The sequence below is a fragment of the Siniperca chuatsi genome, linkage group LG13 (assembly GCF_020085105.1).
Source record: "Siniperca chuatsi isolate FFG_IHB_CAS linkage group LG13, ASM2008510v1, whole genome shotgun sequence".
In the NCBI taxonomy this organism is placed as follows: domain Eukaryota; kingdom Metazoa; phylum Chordata; class Actinopteri; order Centrarchiformes; family Sinipercidae; genus Siniperca; species Siniperca chuatsi.
Genome location: NC_058054.1, coordinates 27,135,119 through 27,161,812, shown reverse-complemented (window position 1 = coordinate 27,161,812; position 26,694 = coordinate 27,135,119). Strand labels below are relative to the sequence as shown.

Below are 26,694 nucleotides of genomic sequence, written 5' to 3'. Positions count from 1 at the left end.
TGTACTTTTATAGCGCCTTTCTAGTCTTTCTCACTACTCAAAGCACTTCAACTGCATATCACATTCACCCGATTTACACACCAGCAGATGGCAGAACTGCTCATCAAAGTAACTAATCATTCACACACATTCACACACCGAAGCAAGCAATTTGGGGTTCAGTGTCTTGCCCAAGGACACTTCGACATGTGGGCTGGGGAAAGCCAAGATTGAACCACCGAATTTCCGATTGGTGGACGACCCTCTCTATCACTAAGCCACAGTTGCCCCTGTGGTGGCTGTTATGTTCAGTTGTATGTTTAGTCGCAGCACACCAATTACTTTAATTATGACGGGTTGGCACATGCGCAATGAATTCAGTTCACTTTGCCATAGACACCATTATTACAATTGACCTATCTTGCAGTGTTAATGAAAGTGAAAAATAATTTGTGTAATGTAATGGGTTCTCCCTTGGCCCATGCTACACCCTTCCACCAAGTATCATGAAAATCGGGCCAGTAGTTTTTCCGTAATCCTGCTGACAGACACATAGACACAGCACCGAAAATATAACCTCCTTGGCAGAGGTAATAACAAAAGGTGTGTTGTTCCAATCAAGACATTATCTACTTGTGGTGTTGTTTTAATCTTCAAGTCTATTTTCAACTTAACCTCCCACTGGGCCCTAACTCACAATTTTTAGAAGAATTTGGTGATTTTTATCTCAGATCTTATTACTCACTCTGATAAGATCTTAGTTATTGGTGACTATTGGTGATTATTCATTTAATTAAGGCCTTTGACCCTTTAAGTAAAGCCTTTAAGGCACTTACTGATACTTTTGGTTGTTTTCATTTTGCACATTAACAAATGGTAACACCCTGGACTTGATTCTCTCCCGTGGGATAGAGGTGTCTGCCCTGGATGTTTCTTCTGTCTCATCCGCAGTGTCTGACCACTTTCTAATAAAATTTGAAGCGACACTAGCCTGTCCTAATGTTGGCATCAATGTTTTTACAACTTGCCACATTGGCCCAGCAACTTCAATGGCACTTAATGAACAACTGCCTACAGTCTCGGCTCCTTCTCGTAAGCAACGGAGCCTGTTAAACATTGTACTAGTGACTTAATAACAGCACTCTCAGCGCTCTCCTCACAGACGAACAGTTTCACGCAAGGGACTCACATGCACTAACATGCTCGCGCGGTTCGTGCGGCTGTATAACAACACAGGCAGAGGGGGTGTAACGTCATCCTCTGCTCAGGACGCCATTACTCGACTATATCTTTACATAGCAAATAGTTGTTTGCTGCTGTATCAATGTTCACAATCTCATTTACAGAACCTTTAATCATTAACAATAAGCACAGTCCCAGATTTCTTTTTTGATACTGTAGCTAAACTTATTCAAATGCAGCCGTCTGTCAGCTGCTCATCTTTTACGGCTCATGACGTTTTAGATTTTTTTCTGTAGTAAAAAAGACACATCTCCAGCTACCTCTGCTGAATCAATTGTACAATACTCACATGCTGAATCCCATCTAGTTTCAGTTCTTACAAATTTTGAAACTATCTCTCCTGAGACATTGTCTAAACTGGTTTCAAAACCAACTACCTGTCTCCGTCACTCTCTTCCAGTTAAACTTTTTAAAGATCTCTGGCCATCTCTGAGACCTACAATGCTGAATATTGTTAATTTATCACTTACAACTGGTACTGTCCCAACTAGCTTTAAGACTTAAGAAAGCACACCTTGATCCAGGATCTCTCAATAACTATAGACCTGTCTAACCTTCCATTCTTTTCAAAAGTATTAGAAAGAGTTGGGTCTTAGCAACTTTCGGCTCACATAAGTAACTGCACTGACTAAAGTGGTAAATGACATTTTGCTTATAATTTATTCTAATTCCACTTTGGTACTTCTGTTACTGGACCTCAGTGCAGCTTTTGATACCATTGATTACGGCATATTCGTCTCAAACTACTTGGGCGTCTCTGGCCTGGCTCTCGCATTGGTTAAAATCTTATCTCTCTGGAAGAACACAATGTGTTTCTTACAATAACATTACATCATTATTTTCTGATGTGAAATATGGAGTACCCTCATGGTTCTGTTCTTGACCCTCTGCTTTTCTCATATATTACACCTCATGGCCAAATTATATGCAGTTTTGGAATTAATTTTCACTGCTACGCTGATGATACTCAGCTGTATGTGAGTGGAAAGGCAGATGATGATGCTCAAATTAGAAATCCAGAGGCCTGTTTATCTGCTGTGAAATCCTGGATATCACGTAATTTCCTGCTCCTAAATTCCAATAAAACTGAGATGCTGGTCATTGGCCCTGCCAACAGTAACTCGACAACTGTGTGATCTCTCAAAGTTTGACAGCTAAGAATCTTGGTGTTACGCTCGATCCTATCCCATTCTCTCTTTTGATCAGTACATTAAAGAAAACACCAAGATCGCCTTTTCCATTTACGCAACATAGCTAAAATAGGTCTTTTCTGTCCTTGGCTGATGAAGAGATCAAAATTTATGCCTTTGTTTCATAGATTTCTAGATTTGATTACTGTAATGTTTTGTTGTCTGGCCTACCGCACACTACTACTAAAAGTCTTCAAATGGTTCAGAATGCTGCAGCTAGAATCTTAACTAAACCAGAAAATTTGACCATATTTCACCAATTTAAGCTTCACTTCATTGGCTCCCTATCCATGTCAGATTGGACTTTATGGTGCTTCTGATGACTTATAAAATTGTAATTCTTATCTTTCTGATCTCATTAAACCTTATATCCCGTCCCGTGCTCCCCGCTCTCAGAATACTGGGCTCCTATGTGTCCCCAGAGTTAAAAAATAAGTTAGCTGGCTGCATGGCCTTTTCCTGTCGTGTCCCTTTTCTCTGAAATAATCTTCCTGCTGACCTCAGACAGTCTGACTCTGTTGAGGCCTTTAAATCTAAGCTGAAAACTAATCTTTTTGCTTTCAGTTGGTACTTATCCTTCCATATGTCAGGCCTTGTACCTGATACTACTTTATTTCTGGTGGGTCGGTCTCAGTCTCAATGAATCCATCATCATTAGTACTTATAGTCCATGTTTGTCCTGCCGACAAGAATTCAACTAACAGACCGCAAACTTTTTGATCTCTAACCCTCCGCTGCTTTTGTTTCTGTACCCTAAAAGCTGCCAAGATGTGCATGCCTACTCCAAGCTTACTCCCTTTTACTTAGGTTGCAACCAGCAGTGATGGCTTCAGAAGAGATTCCCTATAGAAAATAAATACACTTTTTAGTTGTGGAAAACAAATTTAAACTGACCATTGCAGACCACTGACCATTTTGATTTGGATTTAAATTGTGATTATTTTCAATAAATTAAACTCCAGGCCTGTATTTGGGGTCTACATAGCTTTTAAAAAAGATGTGACTATACTGATCACAAACGTATCTCAGCTCTACTGGTCATTAAAAAAATCTGCAGTTGATGATGCAGTTGGTTGTTATTGGAGAAAAGTAAACTTTTAAGTACTTTTAAAGTAGTTTTCTGTCGATAAATTATATTGATATAGTTATCTAATTTAGAAAGATATTGAAGTAGTGGTATATTTAGGTGTCACATAATGACTGATGTGAATATTACTATTACAGCTCTACATGTTTATCTGCTAACTTAAGCTAACTGCTAACTACCTGTGTAAAATGACTAAGCTAGAGGTAGAACTGTTTATTTGAACAGAAAAAAGACACAGTCCACTTTCTATCTTCCCAACATTTAAATGATACGTAGTGGTGTTTCTTTCACGAAGAAAGCATCTTGTCACTGAGCTCAAATGTAGCCACAGAGCACATTAACCAGACTACAGCCAAGAGTTTGTTTTTTAGTTTGGCTAACTGAAGGAATTGACGGTAATTGGCTAAAGCTGAGTAAATTTGCCAGTGACACTCATCTAGTGAAATCAACAGTGGTGTAAAACTTTCATTTCTAAACTTATAGCTTCTTAAGACATTGTAAATAATGTAAGTTATGTCAAACCACAATTTTGATTACATTTTTTTTATTGTTTAACCGTTAACTTTTATGCTATTTATTCAGTTTGTGTGTGTGACTTCAGTCTGTGTCTCTCTATTTAATTGACAAGGACATTAAAAGCATTGATACAGTGCATCCGGAAAGTATTCACAGCGCTTCACTATTTCCACATTTTGTTATTTTACAGCCTTTTTCCAAAATGGATTAAATTCATTATGTTCCTCAAAATTCTACAAACAATACCCCATAATGACAACGTGAAAGAAGTTTGTTTGAAATCTTTGCAAATTTATTAAAAATAAAAAAACGAAAAAAATCACATGTACATACTGTAAGTATTCACAGCCTTTGCCATGACACTCAATATTGAGCTCAGGTGCATCCTGTTTCCATTGATCATACTTGAGACGTTTCTACAACTTGATTGGAGTCGACTTGTGGTAAATTCAGTTGATTGGACATGATTTGGAAAGGCACACACCTGTCTATATAAGATCCCACAGTTAACAGTGCATGTCAGAGCACAAACCAAGCCATGAAGTTCAAGGAATTGTCTGTAGACCTCTGAGACAGGTTTGTATCGAGGCACAGATCTGGGGAAGGGTACAGAAAAATTTCTGCAGCATTGAAGGTCCCAGTGAGCACAGTGGCCTCCATCACCCATTTATGAGTTTGCCAAAAGGCACCTGAAGGACTTTCAGACCATGAGAAACAAAATTCTCTGGTTTGATGAAACAAAGATTGAACTCTTTGGCCTGAATGGCAAGCGTCATGACTGGAGGAAACCAGGCACCGCTCATCACCTGGCCAATACCATCCATACCATTTCAGCGGCAGGAACTGGGAGACTGGTCAGGATCGAAGTAAGGATGAATGCAGCAATGTACAGAGACATCCTTGATGAAAACCTGCTCCTGAGCGCTCTGGACCTCAGACTGGGGCGAAGGTTCATCTTCCAACAGGACAACGACCCTAAGCACACAGCCAAGATAACAAAGGAGTTGCTACGGGACAACTCTGTGAATGTCCTTGAGTGGCCCAGCCAGAGCCCAGACTTGAACCTGATTGAACATCTCTGGAGAGATCTGAAAATGGCTGTGCACTGACGCTGCCCATCCAACCTGATGGAGCTTAAGAGGTCCTGCAAAGATGACTGGGAGAAACTGCCCAAAAATAGGTGTGCCAAGCTTGTAGCATCATACTCAAGACTCAGACTACAAGACTTGAGGCTGTAATTGGTGCCAAAGGTGCTTCAACAAAGTATTGAAAAAAGGCTATGAATACTTATGTACATGTGATTTTTTTTTTCAAACAAACTTCTTTCAAATTGTCATTATGAGGTATTGTTTTAAGAATTTTGAGGAAAATAATGAATTTAATCCACTTTGGAATAAGGCTTTAACATAACAAAATGTGGAAAAAGTGACGCGCTGTGAATACTTTCCGGATGCACTGTATTCGCCATAGTTTAATTTATAATATATACATAATATATACAAATATGATTGCTCATTTTTGTAATTCCCTGTCTGACTGGATGTCTGTTTCTCACACAGCTTCCCTTGTGGAAAAGTGGTATTAGAAAGAAACAGGAGACCTGACTTGGGATTTAGTTTCTACTCTGGTCATACGTATTTTTGCGAAAAGGAGCTGTTATTCTTGGTGGTGAAGGAAAATATAGTGAGGACAGAGGAGCTGATGGGAATGTTAGCTGAAATAAATGGGGCTCTCAGCAGTAGACCTTATCTTGTAGTATTTTAAAAACTCTCTATCTCCCCTACCTGCTGAGTGCTTAATCTCTCAGTTTACAATGGCAAACAGTTTTGGATTTGATCCTGGATTCTTTCCTCAGGTTATAGCTCTAGTCAATGTCAGTGAAACACAATGATTTGCTGTTACTACACATCCATACGGTACATTATATATGTGTATCTGCAGGTTTCTCTGTTTGGGTAAAAAAAAAAAGTTTCTGCAGTCCCTATTTGTCCCGTTTGTCACAGGAATATCAGAACAACACTAATATGATCCTTTGCTCTTATATTTATAGCTGACTGTAGTTTTTGGAATTTACACAAACTCAACTAACAGGCCCATTGTACTCTAAATCTAGAAAGGCAGGGACATCTTTGCTGTAGTTTTTCCCTGTGTTTTGCTGTTGTCTGTGTTGTTGTTGTTTACATTGATGCAACTTTACTGGTGAAACACTGAGTATAGGCTGGCTGTGTGGGCTTTAGCATGACCTTGACTTGCTCTGCTGTTTGCTGCAGAAGCCAGCTCTGCAGCAATTGAATGGCAGGCAGGCAGGCTGGCACACAGTGAGGCCATTGTGGTCTTGTGCTCTGCTGGCATTCTGAAACACTGACTGACTAACTGATCACTCTGCTATCTAACCCTTGAGGGAGAGTGGATGAAAGAGGGTGACTGTCCTGCTGTCCAGTTAGTACTTACTGAGACTGAAGGACTGTCGTCTACTTGCCCTCTCCACAGCAGAGACAAGCTGCAGCATACACTGCAGATGTACTAACACAGGGTATGAAGGAGACTCACTGGCTGCATCTTCAGCACTGCATTATTACAGGATGGAGGGAGAGCAAGAAAGTCAAAATGATACAAATGCATCAGTGCAATGTCAACACATGTTGACAACATTGTAAAAACAATTGGCAATTACAATTAAATTTGCAGTTATGGCCCATCGTCTTTTTTTGGACCGTGTTGTCCTGTAAAGGTCACCACATTATGAATTAAGCATTTGTATTAGTAAGTTAGGTCCAGTGTGCATTCATTCCAAGTACATTCATTCCAATAAGGCAAGTAATGTTTTCAGCTTAGACTACCTCCACACTAAGGCAGGTAAATCTGAAAATGCTGTTTGCATGTGAGAACGACTTGCTTCCAGAGTAGAAATGATTAATTGTTTTTGAGAAATGAACTGCCACATGACAGAACATAATAAAAAACAGCTAAATCTTGTCTTCTTCCATTTTTTGTGAGGCAGATAGCAAAATCGTGTTTCACATCCATCATCTGACAAGGAGTTGGACATACACAGTGCCTTCAGATAGTGATGAACAATTGAACTTCAATTCAAGTACATGCATTTATAGTATCTAATAGGCATTATGGATATGGATATAATCCTCTAGAACAGTAGATGTAATTTTACCTGGTGATATCAATATATATTGTGATATATTACATTTTCTGGAAAATCAGTTAAGACACTGTCTGTGGATGAAATAACCAGACAGAAATGCCTGTTTTTGGCTTATGCAGCAAGGTAAATACCTGGCAAATCAAGGTAATTTATTAAATTGAAGCAAAAATCATAAAAATTCAATATTGCCATAAAGCGGTATTTAAGGCATAGCTACATTGGTAGAAACGGTATGGCAAAATTTCTTATGGCTGACAAGTTGATATGGTCTCATGGTACATATCGGTCATGTCACCCAACTAGTAGACTATATTGTGATTACACTGTAAAAGACATTTCATTTTGCAAGCTATGACTGAATCTCACACCTTCAGACTTGGCTTTTTGGTAATGGTTGGCTACCAGTTCGACTTTTTGGATGGCAGGGTGCTCTACTATTTAAAGTACAAGCTGTTGACTGGTTAAGCTAGGTTCAGGCTCTGCAACCACAGTACTCCACCCTCTTTAACTGTCCATGAACAAGACACAGCTGCTTCTTCCTGTTTCTTCATTCATGTTCGCCTTTGAACCTCCTCTCAATTTGAAATGTGGTGGTGTCCCAGTACAAGACTCTACAAGTGACTCTTCAGCCTTGTGCAGGGTTGGATGATAATTGATATATACAGTATCTCAAGTTTAATAAATACAGCTGTTATTTTCGTCATTATCACCGTAACTGACCTCAAACAGGCCCAATAAATGTGTGGTGCCTTATACATCACACTCTTGGTGGGTGTAAATTCTTAAGGGCTTTGGAGTATGAGATTTAAGTTAAACACTGTAATAGTGTATGTGTTTGATACAATTTGAACATGTTATTGTATATTTATTAATTGTGACTAATCACAGAAATTGGATTGCAATTCATCTTTGATAGCGCTACCATTTATACAACCACAAACTTTTTATAATTCATCACTTTAAAGAATGTATTTGCCTCGTGCTAAAATTGCTGCTACTGCTATAATAACCTTTTCTGTCATTACTTTAACTAATTCAGTGGCTGAGTATGATAAAGTTTCGTTTGAACTCGACAGTTGTGTTGTTTATGACAAAACAATTATCCAATGGGATCTTCTAGGGTATATGAATGGGGGCATTTGACATGTAATAGGCCTAACGTTGATAGTACAAAAACTAGCACCCACTTTTTTACCTCGTAGAGACATTTCACAAGATTACATATTTAATGTAATTGTTTCATATTTAATTATTTAATGACTTCTTTCTCGTTGTGCCTGCAGGCTTTCAAAGAGATGCTGTATGCTGCTCAGGACCAGGCCCCATCTATTGAAGGTATTACACACACACACATACACACACAATAAGGTCTGCTCCATTATTAAGTGGCCGATGGGCTCTGAGCGCTTAATACAAGGAATGTGGAATTGCTGTTGGGGTTGGAAACGGGAAGTTGCAGTGGACAAGCAAATCAGCAGGAACCTTATGTATGTGAAACAAATTTAGATTTGTGTGCTGAAGTGAATGTCTGACGACAATTTCGCCATTCATTCATGATGTTTGGAGACACAACAGGGAATACAAATAATTATCAGACAATCAATTTATTTATGTAATTCAATTTGTTTATATAGCGCCAATTCATAACAGAAGTTATCTTATTACACTTTTCCCTTAGAGCAGGTGTAGACCATACTCTTTATAATGTTATTTACAGAGACCCAACAAATCCCACCATGAGCAAGCACTTGGCGACAGTGGCAAGGAAAACCTTCCTTTTAACAGGGAGAGAGGGAGAGAGAGAAAGAGAGAGACAGAGAGAGATTTAGCAATAATGTAATGGTAGTGCTAACATCAGTATTAATAAACTAATAATAATAATAGGAATGATAGTAATAAGACTAGTAGTAACAATTGTAGTGGTAGTTGTCCAGCAGGTGGCCCACAGTCACAAATCCAGACTCTGCAGCTCTAGAGGCAGAAATACCTGCTGAAGGGATGGTATAACTAAGGGATGGTTCAGGACTCACCTAAGCCAGCCCTAACTATAAGCTTTATCAAAGAGGAAAGTCTTAAGCCTACTCTTAAATGTGGAGATGGTGTCTGCCTCCCGAACCCAAACTGGGACCTGATTCCACCGGAAAAGAGCTTGATAGCTGAAGCCTCTGTGTCTCTGAGGTGTTTGGGGCCAAATACAATAACTTCATTTTTGTCAGAATTTAACATCAGAAAGTTGCTGGTCATCCAGGTTTGATTGTTTCCTAATAATATTGCCTAAAGGAAGCATTGTATTGTTCTATTGATTTAGACATAGGTCTTTAGTTGGCTAAAACGCCTGGATCAAGAGTGGGCTTTTTAAGAAGAGGTTTACAGCTACTTTAAAGGACTGTGCTCTATAGCATGTTAATAAAGACATATTGATCATATCTAGTAAAGAAGTGCTAACTAAGGGTAAAACTTCTTTAAGCAGCCTAGTTGGGATGGGGCCTAAGAGACAGGTTGATGGCTTAGATGAATAAATAATATCTAAATATATCAGGTTTTACAGCAGTTTCTAAGGTTCATGTCTTTAAGGATAAATCATTGCTGGTTTAGGGCAGGACGTGATGAATTTTGTCTCTAATAATTAATTAAATTCAATTTTATTTATATGGCGCCAATTCATAACAGAAGTTATCTCATTGCACTTTTCCTATAGAGTCTAGACCAAACTCTTTAAAATATTTTTTACAGAGACCCAACAAATCCCACCATGAGCAAGCATTTGGCGACAGTGGCAAGAAAAAACTTCCTTTAAGAGGCAGAAACCTTGGACAGAACCAGACTCAGTGGTGGGTGGCCATCCGCCGCTGCCGTGTTAGGTTTTGAGAGAGAGAGAGAGAGAGAGAGAGAGAGTTTTGTGGGAGGGGGTGTGGGGGAGAGGGAGGCACAATGCAAAATAAAACAATACCACCTAGAATTATTATTATTTTATTCTTTTATTATTACTTTTTTATTTATTTATTTTTTAAATAGTAGAATAGTAATTGTAGTGTTGAAATTAATACATTAATAATAATAATAATAGGAATGACAGCTCTAGGAAAAATAATGTCAGTATTAGTAACAGAGCCAATAACCGTAACCGTAACTGTAGTAGCAGTTGTCGAGCAGGAACATGGGGGGCAGCAGGTGGCCCAAACCACAGATCCAGTCTCTGCAGCTCCGGAGGCAGAAATACCTGCTGAAAGCGACAGAAGGAGAGATGAGAGAAACGAGAAAGCACAAAACTACAGGAGAGAGAAGATGTCGAGTTAGTAACATGCAGTAATGGGATAAAAATGCATACAGAGGGAGAGAAGGAGAGAGGTAAGAGGTGCATCATTAAAGAAGCTCATGAAGTCGTTACTACTGAGGGTTATAGGAATTCATGGCTTAATGGAGCTGTGACTCTCTGTCAGCCTTTCTACAATGCTGAAAAGAAACCTGTGGTTGTTCTTATTTTCCTTTATTAATGATGAGTAGTAGGCTGCTCTGGCATTATGGAGGGCTTTCGCAATGTTTGCTTTAATTTGCAGGTTTGGGGGTTATCCCATAGGGCTAACCTTCTTTGATTTATTATCTTTTTTTTTTAAAGGGGCGATAGAGTCGTTCGCAGTGAGTCTGCAGCACTACCAACAAGATGATCAGTTGGGAGGGGCTAAAATTAGCATAGGAGTCTCTGTTATATTGAGACATGGCATTGAATTAAATGCAGATGGAATCACTTCATTAAATGTAGCTACAGCACTATCAGACAGACATCTGGTGTAGGAGTTTTTGCCTAATGGTGTGTAGTCCAGTAATAGGAGTTCAAAAGTTATTAAATAATAGTCTTACAAAAAAGGATTTTGTGGAAAGACTATTAAGTGTTCAATTTCAATGCCACAACATGGTCGAGAATGTGGTTAAAACAGTGAGTGGCTTCATGTACATTCTGACAGAAGCCAATTGAATCTATTAATGAAATAAACACTGTACGAAGGCTATCACTGTCAACGTTCACATGAATATTAAAATCATATACAATAATTACTTCATCTCTTTTAGGGACTAAACTTGATAAAAACTCTGAGAATTCAGATCAAAATTCAGAATAAGGACCAGGAACACGGTACACTATAACAAATAGAATTGGCTGTCGTGTTTTCCAGGTAGGGCGTGAAAGACTAAGAACAAGGCTTTCGAATGAGCTATAATTTAGTTTAGGTTTAGGGTTGATTAATAGGTTTGAGTCAAAGATAGCTGCAACTCCACCTCCTCGGCCAGTGCTGCGAGGAATGTAAGTATTAATATGACTGGGTAGAGTGGATTAATTTAGGCTAACATATTCTTCATGACCCAGCCAGGTTTCAGTAAGACAAAATAATTCAATATGATACTCTGATATTAAATTGTCCACTAGTACAGCTTTAGATGACAGAGATCTGATGTTTAAAGGTCTACATTTAATTATCCTCTTTTGTTGTGCTTTTTCAGCTGTGGTTATTTTTATTAGATGTTTATGTATAACTCCTCTTCTGTTAACCATCAGTATGTGAGGGTTCTTCTCACATCCACTGTGGATACTGACAGTGGCCGGTCCTCTAGAGACGAAGTAGACTTTACAGCTGACTCTTTGTTGAAGCGATCACAGCAAGCATAAAATGTGTTTTAGCTCTCCTGCTTTTGTAGCCTGTGATGTTTTTGATTGCCTGCCACATGTATTTGGTGTTGTTGAGGTCTCTCTCCAGTCTCTGCTGATTTCTCCGCTTTGCCTTCTTGATGCCAGCTTTCAGTCTCGCTCTAGCGGTGTTATATGCTTCCTTATCACTTGACCGAAAGGCAGCTTTTTTGGCCCCAGATAGAGCAAATAGACAATCTGACATTCCCGACTGCTTTCTTCAGTGATCGGTCATGTGTACATAGGTGCCCACATTTAGAGTGCTCCTTAAAGTGTAACTGAACCCCCAAATTCTGCTAGCTCCCTCCCTCCCAAATGCATCAGAGGACTGCACAGGAAAACCATGGTAGAGGGCATGGCCAATGTGTGACTCGGGAGGTAAGGAGACACCAGCCAGAGTGACAGACTGACCACCGCAGCCATAGAGCTGGTAGTCAGCAGGGCAGCGGCGGCGCTAACCAGCCATGAGTAGCTGCTGTCAGCCTCTCAGTGTCCGCGCTGAAACACAGAAACTCCATTGGAGCTTTGACAGTCACTAAGCACATTCATGCCCCTTTGTAAAAGTTGCTGTGTTGTAGCTGAGCTAACGTTAGCAGCTCTCTGGTGTGTGTGTGTGTGTGTGTGTGTGTGTGTGTCTTTGGGTTGAGTGTCAGTACGTAGCCATAGATGATCAAATTCATCAAGGGAAAGAATGCAGTCTGTTAGGTGCTTCTACAGTCATTAAAAGCACAAATCCAAACCAATCCAAGAATAGAGTAGACTTTGCAGCCGGGAAGCAACTGCGCCGACCCCATTAGCTAACAAATACTAACAGTCTGTAGAGTCAGAAGACGTTGGTTTATATAGGAGGGGACGGGGGTTGCCAATAGCAAAATTGCAATAGCCGGATTTCAATATTCAGTATTTATAACACAATATGTAGAATTCAAATACTTTGCACTAAAATGTCAAGATTTGGACCTGAATCCAAAGAGTGGTTTGGGGGTTTAGTTACTCTTAAAGTGCTTCTCAAATTCAACAGACTGTATTATTCCACTTCCCTGTTTTTAGCCATGCTAGCGGCTTGGCTCTAGGGGTGGCAGTGTCGGTTGGTTGGTCAGTCCATCACTTTGGTCCAGACTGAAATACCTGCCATGAAATGTATGCATAGACATTTATGGTCCCCAAAGGATGAATCCTACTGACTTTGGTGATCCCCTGATTTTTCCTTTAGTGTCATCAGGTCAGAATTTTAATTTGTCCAATATGGTTTATGGTTTATGACCAAATATCTGCAAAACTAAAAACATTATCAGCCTCAGCTGTACTTTGTATTTATTGCTAATTAGTAAATGGTAGCGTGCTTACATGCTTAACTAAGATGGTGAACATGGTAAACATTATACCTGCTAATCATCAGCATGTTAGCATTGTCATTGTGACTATGTTGCCATGCTAACATTAGCATTTAGCTCAGAGCACCACTGTGTCTTAGTACAGCCTCACAGAGCCGCCAGCATGGCTGTAGACTCTTAGTCTTGTTGTTCTGGTGTTCTTTGACAGTTTGCAAACAGCGAAATGGTGAATTACGTGCTACAGTACATCCATGTTTTTTACAGACTAGGCATTTTATCCATATAGCCTACATATGTTATAGTGCTTGACAATACATATTGTTGGTATGGCTCATTGGCTGACTAATTTGCAGCCAGGCCCATGTGTCCGAGAGTATGGTTCTGATTTATATACAGAAGTCTATAGTCACATGTTGTTACCTACTGTGATGGTATGATTCACAGATTGCTCCATTTTTTCCATTCTCATCTTCTGACTAATGAATAAATCCACCTGAAATTCAAATTAAAGCCCTCTAGCGTGGACAGAATCCCTTCATTTGTTAACAAGGCTTTTATTGTGAAATATTTGCAGGACCGTGTTGTCGAAAATTCAGTGAATTCCACGGCTCCATACATTAGTGGAGTCCCAGCTGAGTACCGCTTTTAGGGTTTAACTCAATGTAGAAAAAGAGAGCTGGCAGTAGCAGCTCCGCAGCAGCAACGGTATCTGTGTGGACACCACATGCGTGCGAGCCGCAGCAGTTCAGCGAGGTAGCCATCACTCACAGGTAGAGGTAGGCGGGGTGGCCCGGGCATCAGACTCAGAGGTAAAGCTGACGATAAAAACGTCTGGGAAATGATTAATGATGTATACAGTAGGCTGTTAGGGTCCTGCAAACACCTGCTCTCCCCAAGAAATTAGCTTTTTAACAAAATGATTGACTTCCTCTTCAATGCTAGTGTATTGGTGTAACTTTTTCAGTGAATTATCAGCTGTATGGCTTGATCCCAAAATTCTGAAACTAATTCTGCTCTTGGAAGACACTTCAGTTTCCTGCTTAAACCGTCTAATACCAAAATGTAGCACACTTTCATCAATCCAAATTATTTGCAAACAATGTATAAAATCTCAAATTTACATCAGCTCTAACATGGTAAAATATTATAAAAGTACATAAACAAATAGGCAGATTTAGGAAACAAAGGAATTTGAGAGAAGCGGGCAGATTTTTAGAGATGTTAGGGAATATAGCTTCACATGGAAACGAAGGCTTGTTATATCAATCCCACTAACCATCTATCATTCCACTTATCCCTCTACCTTGTACTATGGCCTCCCTAATGATCTGCCTTTCTTTTGCTCACTCTGTTTCCATTACTGTCTGTCTCTCTCCATGTTTGTCTCTCCTTATCCATGTGACTGACTTTATCGACTGCTCTGTATGACAGAATTATATAACTTAAATTTTTAGCTACAGTATCAGTGAGTGCTTGCAAAACAATGGAAGACAGATTGACCACAAAAATCCATTGAAGATTGCAGTTATAGTGAGAAAACATTTACAGAAGCTGAGAGGACATTTTTGAATAAAACCTGAGGTAATGATAATTTAATACTGATAGTGTTTTGACATGAAATTACAGTTACTCTTTAGTCTCATTTACTGGGTTTTGAGTAGTAATATGCATAATTGACCGGTATACATTTTGGAAAGAACCACTCAGAGAAAATGTACAGTTGTGCAACATAACATGTAAAGTATACACAGGACCTTTAGCAGAACACAGACACCAAAATGGTCCCTGTGCCCCTGTAGACTATGCTAACACCTACACTATGTTGACACGTAGTATAACAGTAGAATGATAGGAAATACATGTGTTTTTCCTTTTGGATTTCATTAAAACATATTTGTTTCTGAAGGTACAAACATGCGCATAAATTATCCTGTGATAGTGTCAATTAGTGGGAAATTCAGTGACAAAAATAGCAAGCGAACCCTAATGGAAGTCTGTTTTAATACCACTTTAATACAACAAACACACATTCAACCTACGTTTGACCATTTTCATGTGAGACTGCTCTCACAGGTTAATCCCTTGCTCATGTGCAACTGTGTCCTTTACACATCATTTTTAAATAATAGAATTAACCAGAACTACGTTGCATAATAACATTACTTTTGAACGCTCTGTATTAGGACTGGGCAATGTCACCTAAAGTCAATATCACCATTAATTGCCACATTTACCTGAGGAACAATTAATAAACGATATCTTATTAAATACACCTGTGCTCTTTGTCCTCACAGTGGAGCTCTTGTTAATTCTTTGTACTGAAAATAAACAGAACATTATGGATTATGACTTCTATAACATATTCAGTAGTTAAGAACACTTCTCAGTATTTGCTTGCTAAAACAGAGAAGTCAAATTAAAATATTCTATATTTCACATCTGTTGCTATAAAAATAATTAATATTATAAATAGATTTGAATAATACTTTTATGGCTTCTATTCCATCAGCGGTATGTTTTAGGGTAATGCAAAAACTTTTGTGTAATAAACTACTGCATTCAGAAACGACCTGCTATAGCCTTCAGACTGTGGTCAGAGAGCTCAGGAGAGACTCGTCTTCTGGGCTAACCACCACATCACTATATTCAGCTGCAGGTAAACCCAACCCAGCTCATACTGAACATGTAATGTTACATTTACTGCTAACCTGACGTCTAGCTCACCTGCGTGTCTTGAGCGCAGGCATTGAAAAGTTAAATTTAAAAAATCCAAAGGCTACATGTCCTTATTATCCGCAGACCTCATTGTGAACAGTACTCACTGGGGCTATTTTCCACAGAAGGAGTAGTTCCTAATAAAATGTTGACAGCATGTTCTATGTTATATCCATAGTAACACAGGGACACTGGAAAGAGAGGTTGACAAAGAGAAATATTTTTTAAATGTAATTTTTTTTAGTGCTCTGAGCACCACAAATGAGATTCCATGCACGTCCATTGTGTGGATGCATATCTCAAAACCTGGACGAATGAAAAAATCTATCTGCATGGCTAGATGCCACTAGAATTAAGAGCTAAAATATGTTTTTTGTAACTTTGTTTTTTGTGAACTGATCTTTAAATATCATTTAATCCTATTCCCTCTCTCTAACTACTATTCAAGTGCCTTTGAGCAAGACACAGAGCCCTGTTAGCACACATCTGCACTGGGTGGCTTCCAAGTGTGAATGTGTGAGGGTAAAGCATAGTGTTGCTGAAAAATAGAGCTAAAAACATCAATTGTCAAATGGAAAGTATAGCCTATTACCAAGAGACAGACATGTCATAATGATAATAATGATAATAATCATGATGACATGAGCCGAGACACAGAGAGAAAAAAGCAGAATAAGGCCAAAAAGGGATAAGAAGATTACTGTAGTCTGACTGTGGTGGCTGTTTGTGTGTTTGTGCACTGGTGAGAGAGAGAGGTAGAGAATGAGAGAGCGAGCGGGAGGGAGGGAGTGGTTGGGACCCTCCAATTTAGTTAATTTGCTGTCTTGTCTAAAAGCATCCAGTCTGAAACACAGTGAATCACTGAGTCTGCAGAGTCTGACTCAAAACCACCTGCCCAGTCTGTTGTTTGGTTGTTGTTGACGTGACAGCGGGTACAAGTTAGTGGTTGGACACACAGGTTTTCTATGTCCACTATTCAATTAAAGTTTACCAGAATCTGTCCTAGCGTGAGATCTTAAATAGTTGAGATCAAAAATTATGGAAATTACAGGACTCTGTTCTGGTAAAACTAAAAAAAAAAAAAGCATTTGACTCAATGGGAGGTACAGCAATTCAACTTTCTAGCATGGTATTTGGGATACAAGTAAATATAACATCGATATCAACATAATTCTCCAAAACAACTTAAGTAGTACAAACCTGATGCTGTCACGACACTTTTTATGATAATCAAGCTGTGCAATTTTCAAAAGATTGGTTTCTAAATTGAATTAGTCTTATCAACTTGTTACAGATTTTCGATTTTTTGACTGACAAACAGCAGAAGGTTCTAATGAATGGCTGTTTATCTGAAAGCACGTGACTATGCTTCTGTCTCTCCTTCAGGGTCCACAACAGGACCATGAATTTGCATGACCCGATTTTGTTAAGTAGTGTGATGATAATCGCTTGGTGTTGCATGCATCCAAAAATAAAGAACTAATTATTGATTTAGACATATCAGAGGTAACATCACAGAGAGCATTATGCACGATGGGAGCATTGAAATTGTCAGCTTTTTTGTCGGGGTCAAACTACATGATATCAACAGATAATAGCCGATAATATATTTCACAGCAAACCTTTTTACTTGTTGTAGTAGGAAAAATATAGGTATCACTGTTAACGTTACGAACGGCTCCATTCTAATCGAGTGTCCTAGTAAAGGCTGGAAACATGGTAAAATCTTTGGTCATCAATCCAAAACGGTGATCCTAGGTCGCAGTGAGAGGAATGTAGAAAGAAAGAATGTAGATGAAAGCTATGATTGGACCGGATCTAAAATGAAGTCTGCCATGTCTCTTGGCCAAGTCACAGCAAAAATGAATCACTCGATGATAGACTAATCTGACACAGTGACCATCTCAAAGGACAAAAATATTATATAGTTTGATCCTGGCATTACAGGTACTGTAACAAGTGTTCAATGTTTGGCAGCCTGCTACAGTGGTATGTTCAGCAAACACAGAGATAACTGTCAAGCATGGCCTGCAAAAGATTATGTCAATTCAGTGATTCTTTGTTGCTCTATCAATCTTTTATTGAGTCTTTTGACCTTTTCTTTTATTTGCTGGTTCCACAGTCTATCAGTGATGGACAGAAACAGCCTGAACAGTTCTGTTAAGATCTGATCAAACATTATTGGAGTGAAACAGAGGGATTTGAGTTCTTTTTGTAACCAAGGAATCATAAGATAAAAACTGTAAAACTAATTAAACCTATCTCCTCTCACATTTTTTGCTCAATTGAAACCAAACTTGCCACACCGCATCTTCAGACTGCCCTCCACAAACGATCCAGCCAGATTTTTGAAAATATTTAGTCCACAGTGCATCAAAATGTTTTAATGTAAACAGCTACTGCAAATACCGATAAATTAATATCCAGCGTTCATGAAAATAAATGACAAAATTTTGATGTCATGGTAGATGTAGTGTGCTAAATTTCAGAATTGTATCTCAAAAACAGAATTTTTGACAGTATTTGAATTCTATCCTGATGTAAACTATTGCAGTCCACTGACTGCAATAGAGCATCTTTAAACATCAGTTTTTCACTTATGGTGCAATAAATCTTTGTAAAAAATAAATTACAGTCTTTTCTATGTTGTCTAGATGAAGTCCACAAATTCTCAGAATTTTGTCTTGATAACTGAATATTTGACACTAGTTTGAAATCTGCCTTTACATGCATGGGCAGCTGTTATCGCAACCCTGGTGGTTATGTAAGTCTTAGTGTGAAGCCACCTCTGATTTTCCCATTTCTCCGGGTAGCTCAACATGATCACGTCCTGCCATTGGTGACAAACGTTGTGAGTTCGACCCGGGTGATGTAGAATGAACGTTGTGGCATTGTGGTGTGTGAATTAGAGACACTTGACTTTAAGGTTTAATAATAACTTTGGTCCGGACAAATCTGCTGATGGATTCTCCTGTATTTCTCATTTGTCTTCCTCCTCTTCCTTTTTTCCTCTTCCTCCTTCTTCTTCTTCCTCCTCAAAATGCCCGTCTCCGACTCACTGCTTGTTTTAGCTTTGCTATTGACATGTATTTAGTGTTTCACCAAGTGTTTTTTTTTTTTTTCTTTCAAAGTGGAAAATCTTCTTAAGCAACTGTAACCATCTTTTTTGGGTTAAACTTTTATAAGTCATCACAACTACTACTATGGCAGGAAAACCTTCTGCCTTTGAATAAAGAAAAAAGATGACATTTCATGTGTCACCTTCTTCACACTGTATTTATGTAGCTGTAGTCAAGGGTCAAGGACAAACCTGCACTGTAGTAGCGTTGAATAAAATTCCTTATAAAAAAGGCAGTGTGTGAACTGCATTAAACTTGTGATCTACCAGTATAGACATTAGAGGAGTGAAAGTCCAGTTACTCAAACTTAATTATCAAATTTCAGTCATAAGATGAATCGTAGATAACAACAGCAGCCCTGCTGCTTTCTCACTGTTCCATCTGCTGGTCAGAGCAGGATAGTACGGGTCTTTGCTGCACAAAACATGGAATTTTACATTCACACACTCAATCCTCCATCTCCACTTGTCCTTGTTCTGCCTTTGCTGTCCTCTCTTCACCTTCCCTTTCTGCCCTACTGTTAATTTTCCATCTACATTCAGGTCCATTAAGGTGGTTTAATCAGTGTTGTGAGACAAATAGTTTTCACTCTGTTTTTGAAGGTTCACTAATCTAACAACTCATATCTTCTTGCAGTCACAGATGAGGATACAGTTAAGAGGTACTATGCCAAGTTTGAGGAGAAGTTCTTCCAGACATGTGAAAAAGAACTGGCCAAAATCAACACCTTCTACTCTGGTAATGACTGCAACTAATACCACTGCTCTACACACACACTGTCTTATACTAGCTAGAAATCACCCATTTAGATATAGCTCTGACGGTGTGTTGTGCTTATTATCCTGCAGTGGCTTTCTATCTTTAAAATCATCTTCATTTCTTTCCTCCAGAAAAGCTGGCTGAAGCTCAGCGGCGATTTGCCACGCTGCAGAATGAGCTGCAGTCATCGCTGGACGCCCAGAGGGAGAGCTGGGCTAATGGGCGGGGCCTAAGGAGGAGGAAGACGGTGTTCGCCCTGTCGCAGCAGGAGCGATGCAAACACAGAAACATAAAGGACCTGCAGCTGGCCTTCTCCGAGTTCTACCTCAGCCTTATACTGTTGCAGAACTATCAGGTGCACATTCACACCCAAAAACTCAACAGTAGACATGCAAACAAAGAAACTTAAAGGCCTTGTGACAAATCTTCATAGCTTTTTAGCAATTTCCCAGTCTCCCCATGACGACCACTTATTTACTTTTTATTTTATTAGTTTATTTGACAGGGACATTGCTCATTGATCAATAGAAGAAAAAATCTGTGAATGAAGTTTAGAGATGCACCGATTAAGGAATTTTAGGGCTGATAACAACTGATAATTATTCTGTTGTGGCTGCTGTAGATGTCATACTAATGACATAACTCATTGCAAAAATGTAAAGGGAACAATAAAGACTAACTTTAGTTTGACCAGATTTCTCTCTGTCAATGCAATTTTTCATACAAATTGTAGTTAAAGCTGCACTAATCAATATGTATACAAATAATGGATAAAAAAACTGCATGTGTAGTGTTAAAGGTGTCAGTTGCACAACAGTTGACAAACCCACAAAGAATTATCACTAACTCTTCAGTTCCTCTTAGCTCTACTGAGCTGTTTAGCCTCTTTTAGCTCATTGCAACATTACTGTTTTGGTTCACAAAAAGCTTCGATAAACCCACTGTACACTACCAGCCAGCGACTAGCTGGTGAACATAGTGGAGCGTTTAGCAGTTACAGAGCCAGATATTTTCCCTCAGGAGTTGATGGAGACCAAACCAGAGCTAAAAGGAGAGTTAATATTGGCGTTAAATTCACCAGGTGGACACAAACCCAACTCCGAATGGCTGCTTATGTTGCTCTGTGTCTGCTGGATGTTGTTGAACTTGTTGAGCATAACAACTTTATAATATGTCAGATGTTTAAAGCTTGGTCCAGGTCCCAAGTTGCCAAAACAAATCAATTGAAACAGCTTTAAGTAAAGAACAGAATAATCCTCAATAGGATGTGGTTATGATTTTTATGATGTGTCGATTCAGCCACTATTATCCCTACTTTTCAGTCATGCAGAAACAGGTTATATTGCCTATTCACTCTGCCTTTTATCTGCTTTACTAAAAACAGCTGTGCCACATGCAGAGCCTTTTGTTCTGTTTAGCTCTTTATAGTTTCACATCTTTCATCAGTTGTTTTTAATCAGCTGGTTTTGACAGGTTTGATTCTTCTTTCATGAAGCACCTTTCTCTCTCTCCCTCTCCCTCTCTATGTCTCTGTAGAACCTGAACTTCACAGGTTTCAGGAAGATCCTGAAGAAGCATGACAAGATTTTGGAGACGTCAAGGGGGGCTGACTGGAGGGTGGCCCACGTTGAAGTGGCTCCATTTTATACATGCAAGAAAATCACACAGCTCATCTCTGAGACCGAGGTGCACACACCTATAGATATTCATATCAACAAGCTCTAATTCACTTATGCTTCATTAGCACTGCCGTAGTTAAGTACAGTATTGCTGAAGTAGGTTGTACAAAGTCCACAAGGTCAATATTATAATTCAAAAGTAACAGTAAGAAGCACTTACCAGCCATCAGTTATTATCAATTATTATGAGTTAGGAAGAGAGCAACCATCAAAATTCTCTCTATCTGTGTCTTTCAGGCGTTGGTTACAACAGAGTTGGAAGGTGGTGACAGGCAGAGGGCCATGAAGAGGCTGAGGGTACCTCCCCTGGGAGCTGCGCAGGTCAGACACACACACACACACACACACACACACACACACACAGTATTAATTCATAGATACTGTTCCTAGACTCAACATCCTCTGCTGTCACTTGAACTGCTTCTGTGAAAGATCAGAAAACCAAAGGTTGCTGCTGACCCACCCTCCTGTTGTCCTTTTTATTGCACAAAATCAAACTTTCACCCATATAAAGTGTCCTTTCCTAACAGTTGTCAACAAAGTGCCTGTCCAGACGCCCCATTGAAATTGTCATGATTTATGATTTAACGATTGACCCATGGGTGTTAGACTCAACATTTTCCTGGAGGAAAAAAAAATTAAATGTGATCATTGTGAATTTTGCTGCAAGGGCATGATAGCCTGTGGACAAGCTCCAACAGAAACAATCTCTCTCTCCTTTCTTTCTTTCTTTTAGTTGATGTTGCAAAATTATACCACACAATAAAAAAACATACACAATCTCTAAACTTCCCATCTCTCTACCTTCACACCATTCCTTCTCCTACTCTCTCCCTTAACCTCTGTCTCTCATTGGCATAAATGTTGAGGTTACTTTATTGCCAAAGCAAATTACACATTATTAAGTCTATGATATAATACTATACTGTATATGATAATGCAATATAATAATAAGAGGAGATGAGCATCAGTGCAGCTGTAGAGTTCAGAGTTTATCCACACGAATAGACAATGTTATGTATTTACACACCAGTGCCTTAATCAGGGTTTTTTAACATTAGGCCTGCCACGATATCTGCTTTTGTTGGATGATAATATTGTCCCAGAAAAAATAAATAAACAATATCAATAAACGATATTATTGTCATTTTATGCCACTGATATAATGATAATATAATAGCATAATAATGCAAGTAAACCCTTACAGCGTCAAAGACTCTTTTAAGCTGCTGGAGCCCCACCGATGGTAAAACTCAGACGACGAGAGCAGACGACGAGAGGACAGAAGCAGTGCGACCAGAAATGACAGCAAAATGTGTCTCAGACTCAGCATAGTTTTTTCTGTTCATTCGGCTTAGGGGCTGAGAAAAAGAAATGCTCAAGCGTTGCACCAAAGTCTTATAATGGAAGGAAAACCCTGCTGTTCATTCTGGCATCATGTTGGCTAAAATGCTGGTGACATTCTTATCCAAATAAACACGCATGTAAACACAACAAGCAATCTCGTACGATATATGGACATGACCTCGACAATTTTTGCGATAAGTCAATAAAGTAATTATCGTGACAGGCCTTTTTATCACGTGTGCCATCTACATTAAAAATAAGTTGTATGTGCAATTTCAAATTCATTATTAGTTTGATAGTTTACTTATTTGTTTGTGTTCTGAACATCATGCTCAGAGAACCATCTTAATGCCATTTATTTGACATATCTTGCATATCCATCATTTTTAATAACACTGGTATAAATGCTGCTCAGAATATTAGTATTGTTGTCATTATAAAGTGAGCATGTTTCGTTTCTATTTAAATTTTAATTAAAATACAGTGGAAATTACTTCTGGGCAACTGGGCCCGTTATTGTTTGCCATCTGCTGCAAACTATATTGTCCTGCTTTGAAGTGTTGACTGTTTTTCTCTGTCCAACTGCAGCCTGCTCCTGCTTGGACCACCTTTAGAGTCGGGCTTTACTGTGGAGTATTCCTTGTCTTAATAGTCACTGTGGTCATTACAGGTAACACACACACACACACACACACATACAATTCTCAAACTAGAGATGCAACATAAGTTGTGCATCTAAGAATATTGTAAGATTTAAAGGTCAGAAACTTTTAATTATCTAGTGACTCAGTTATTACTTCCTGGAATATGACTGTCAGTGTGTCCAGGCCAGAAATGTACTTGCAATATTTTGGCAAGCATTGGTCACAGCAGAACACACTGTAGTTTCAGGAAGAAAAAACTGAATCACTGTGTCAAAATTAGGAATGAGCGTGTTTTTCATGTTTAAAAAAGACTTTTTTTTTATGTCATACTGTATGTCTTTGACACTGTGACCTTGATAGTTCTGCACTTCTCTCATTTTTCATTGGTCACTTGCTATCCATATGTTATACACTCTTTTTCCATGTCTCTCTCCCCTATCATTAGGAGCTGTGATGATTCATAGTGCTGATGTTTGGCCTATGGTCAGGATCTACAGAGGAGGCTTCCTGTTAATAGAATTCCTCTTCCTGTTAGGTATACACACACATGCTACGATGCTAAGTTAGGAGTCAAGGTTCTGTTCATTCAGTTCAGGACAAGGATGTTGAGAAAACAAGCCCAGTAATACCCTAATAATACAGTACATGAAAAAATTCACTAATGCAATGTTAATGTTACATGAATTACAGTTTGTTACCCATTTTAATGTATGCACACACACACACACACACACATTTCCTTACCACCTAAGCTTGAATGGCTTCCTGTTCAAAGTAAGGGCACAAAAAATGTGAAGTCCCATCCCACTGTCTGTCTTCGAAATGATCACACAACACACCAGCAGCCGTCTGACTGTCTGTCTGTTCGTTCATTGTTTTTATCTTCCAGGCATCAACACCTACGGCTGGAGGCAGGCAGGAGTTAACCATGTACTCATATTTGAACTCAACCCCAGAAACAACCTGTCCCACCAACATCTGTTTGAGGTCTAAGCACACACACTTGAAAAACATGCTGTCTAACAAACATGTTACTTTTTTATAGGAGCCAATATGCTGGATATTTGTATTTTCATGCTGATGAATATTGTGTCTGTCCATGTGCAGATTGCAGGTCTGTTGGGGGTGCTGTGGTGCGTCAGCCTGCTGTCCTGTCTCTTCAGTCATAGCATCCTGGTACCAATGCAAGCTAACCCTCTGGCTCTCTACGGCCTCTTCTTCCTCTTCCTCATCAACCCCTTCAAGACCTGCTACTACAAGTCACGCTTCTGGCTGCTCAAACTCTTGGTATCATCAATTACAAATTATACGGTCTTTTCATTTGGTTTTCTGTAAAGTTTCTGTCACCACTGTTCATCTGTTGTGCGACTGTACAGTATATTTGATGCAGTAAATTATGGTATTTGTAGTTCACAAAGATGTTTTGTTTTAGACCATTTGAAAGATCCACTATTTAACATTTCTGGAGAAAAAGTTGCTCTATCTTGCATCTAAGTTGAGTGTTTCGGCTGAGCAGCAGGCAGTCCAACCATAAGAAATAATACATATTCCTTTTTTGTCCATAAAGGTCAATGAGGTTGGGACTAACCATTGGTGGGAAATGTTTTAAACCAAAGAAAATATGTCCATCCATCCATTTTCTACCGCTTGGTCCCGTTAGGGGTCGCGGGTGACTGGAGCCTATCCCAGTGACTTTGGGCCTTAGGCAGGGCGTCGCAGGGCTAACACAGACACAGACAAGGACAGACAACCATTCACTCTCACATTCATTCAATACGGGCAATTTTAGAGTTATCAATTAACCTACACATGCATGTCTTTGGACGGTGGGAGGAAGCCGGAGAACCCGGAGGACATGCAGACTCCACCCAGAGAGATTGTGCGATGTTGGTCTGGTCCGGGAATCGATCCCACGAACCCACGATCTCCTTATTGGGAGGCAGGAGCTTTAGCCACTCTGCCACCGTGCACCCCTTGAATGAGGGTTGTTGAGTGTGCCAGTGTGTTTGGTGTCAAAGCTGAATTTATTAGAATTTTGGCTGAAAAACATTTTGGAGCGTTTGGTGTGAGAGCATGGTTAAGGTCTTCAGGCACCACCAATGTGCACTACTACGAAGTGTGATCTAAAAATCTGTTTTAGTCATTGTTGAGAAAGGTTTGAACACAAGTTTAGTCCATCACAGCACCCAAAATAAATACCAAATACAAATGGACTCACTTTTGAATGAATGAGTGAATGGAAAACAGTGATATCTCTGACACTGTCCTCTCTGTCCCTTTCTTTCACAGTTTCGAGTAGTGACAGCTCCGTTTCATCGTGTTGGCTTTGCAGACTTCTGGCTGGCAGACCAGTTGAACTCTCTGGTGATGGTTCTGATGGATCTGGAATACATGATCTGTTTCTACAGTTTTGAACTGGACTGGAAAAAACATGATGGACTCATCAGCAGTGCAGGTGAGACTGAACAATTAAATGCAACTTCAAATAGCCATCGTGAGTGAATTGGTGTATATCAAGGCTGTAAAGACTCTGATTCAGTAGTGATAGGCCCACACCTTATCAGGACCACACTGTTTGCATGTGATTCTTTGCAGGTAAAGATGTGTGTAATTCCTACTCCTATGGCGTCCGTGCGGTGATCCAGTGTCTTCCAGCTTGGTTCCGATTCGTCCAGTGTCTGCGACGTTACCGTGACACCAAGCGGGCCTTCCCTCACCTGGTTAACGCTGGGAAATACTCCACTTCCTTCTTTGTTGTCACCTTCGCTGCCCTATACAGCACACATAAAGGTAGAATAATAATAATAAACTTTATTTATATAGCACCTTTCATACAGGCAGTGTAACTCAAAGTGCTTTACAATAAAATGAAGAAACGAGACAAAATAAAAACAGGCAAATTAAAACAAGTACAAATACTGCACAGTAAAACCAAGCAATCAAATGAATAACAAGCAAAAGATATAATAGCAAGAACAAATAGCAAATAGCAAGAACAGGTGTGCTAAGATAAACGGAATATATGAAAGATAGAAATAAAACAGAGGACGGCATAAGAACTATGAAATATGTGAAAGATAAGAATAAAACAAAGGAAGAGTGACAGTTTAGTTAAAAGCAATGTTGAATAAGTCCGTTTTCAATTGTTGTTTAAAAATGATTGCATAGCTTGCATCTCATATAGCATCTTATAGCCTTGGGTAAGGAATTCCAAAGTTTTGGTTCATAGTTAAAAAAGGCTG

At 39.2% G+C, this 26,694-nt stretch overlaps 1 protein-coding gene across 1 annotated transcript in view; it reads left to right on the top strand.

The window, feature by feature from the left end:
• Positions 1-26,694, top strand: part of LOC122886426 (xenotropic and polytropic retrovirus receptor 1 homolog) — a 58,804-nt gene that overhangs the window by 21,480 nt on the left and 10,630 nt on the right. The window contains exons 2-12 of the mRNA XM_044218620.1: positions 8,458-8,509; positions 19,660-19,761; positions 19,914-20,137; positions 21,319-21,468; positions 21,699-21,782; positions 23,397-23,478; positions 23,898-23,987; positions 24,342-24,439; positions 24,560-24,739; positions 25,742-25,907; positions 26,048-26,242. Coding sequence (XP_044074555.1) covers positions 8,458-8,509; positions 19,660-19,761; positions 19,914-20,137; positions 21,319-21,468; positions 21,699-21,782; positions 23,397-23,478; positions 23,898-23,987; positions 24,342-24,439; positions 24,560-24,739; positions 25,742-25,907; positions 26,048-26,242 — 1,423 coding nt within the window. The remainder of the gene's footprint in view (positions 1-8,457; positions 8,510-19,659; positions 19,762-19,913; positions 20,138-21,318; positions 21,469-21,698; positions 21,783-23,396; positions 23,479-23,897; positions 23,988-24,341; positions 24,440-24,559; positions 24,740-25,741; positions 25,908-26,047; positions 26,243-26,694) is intronic.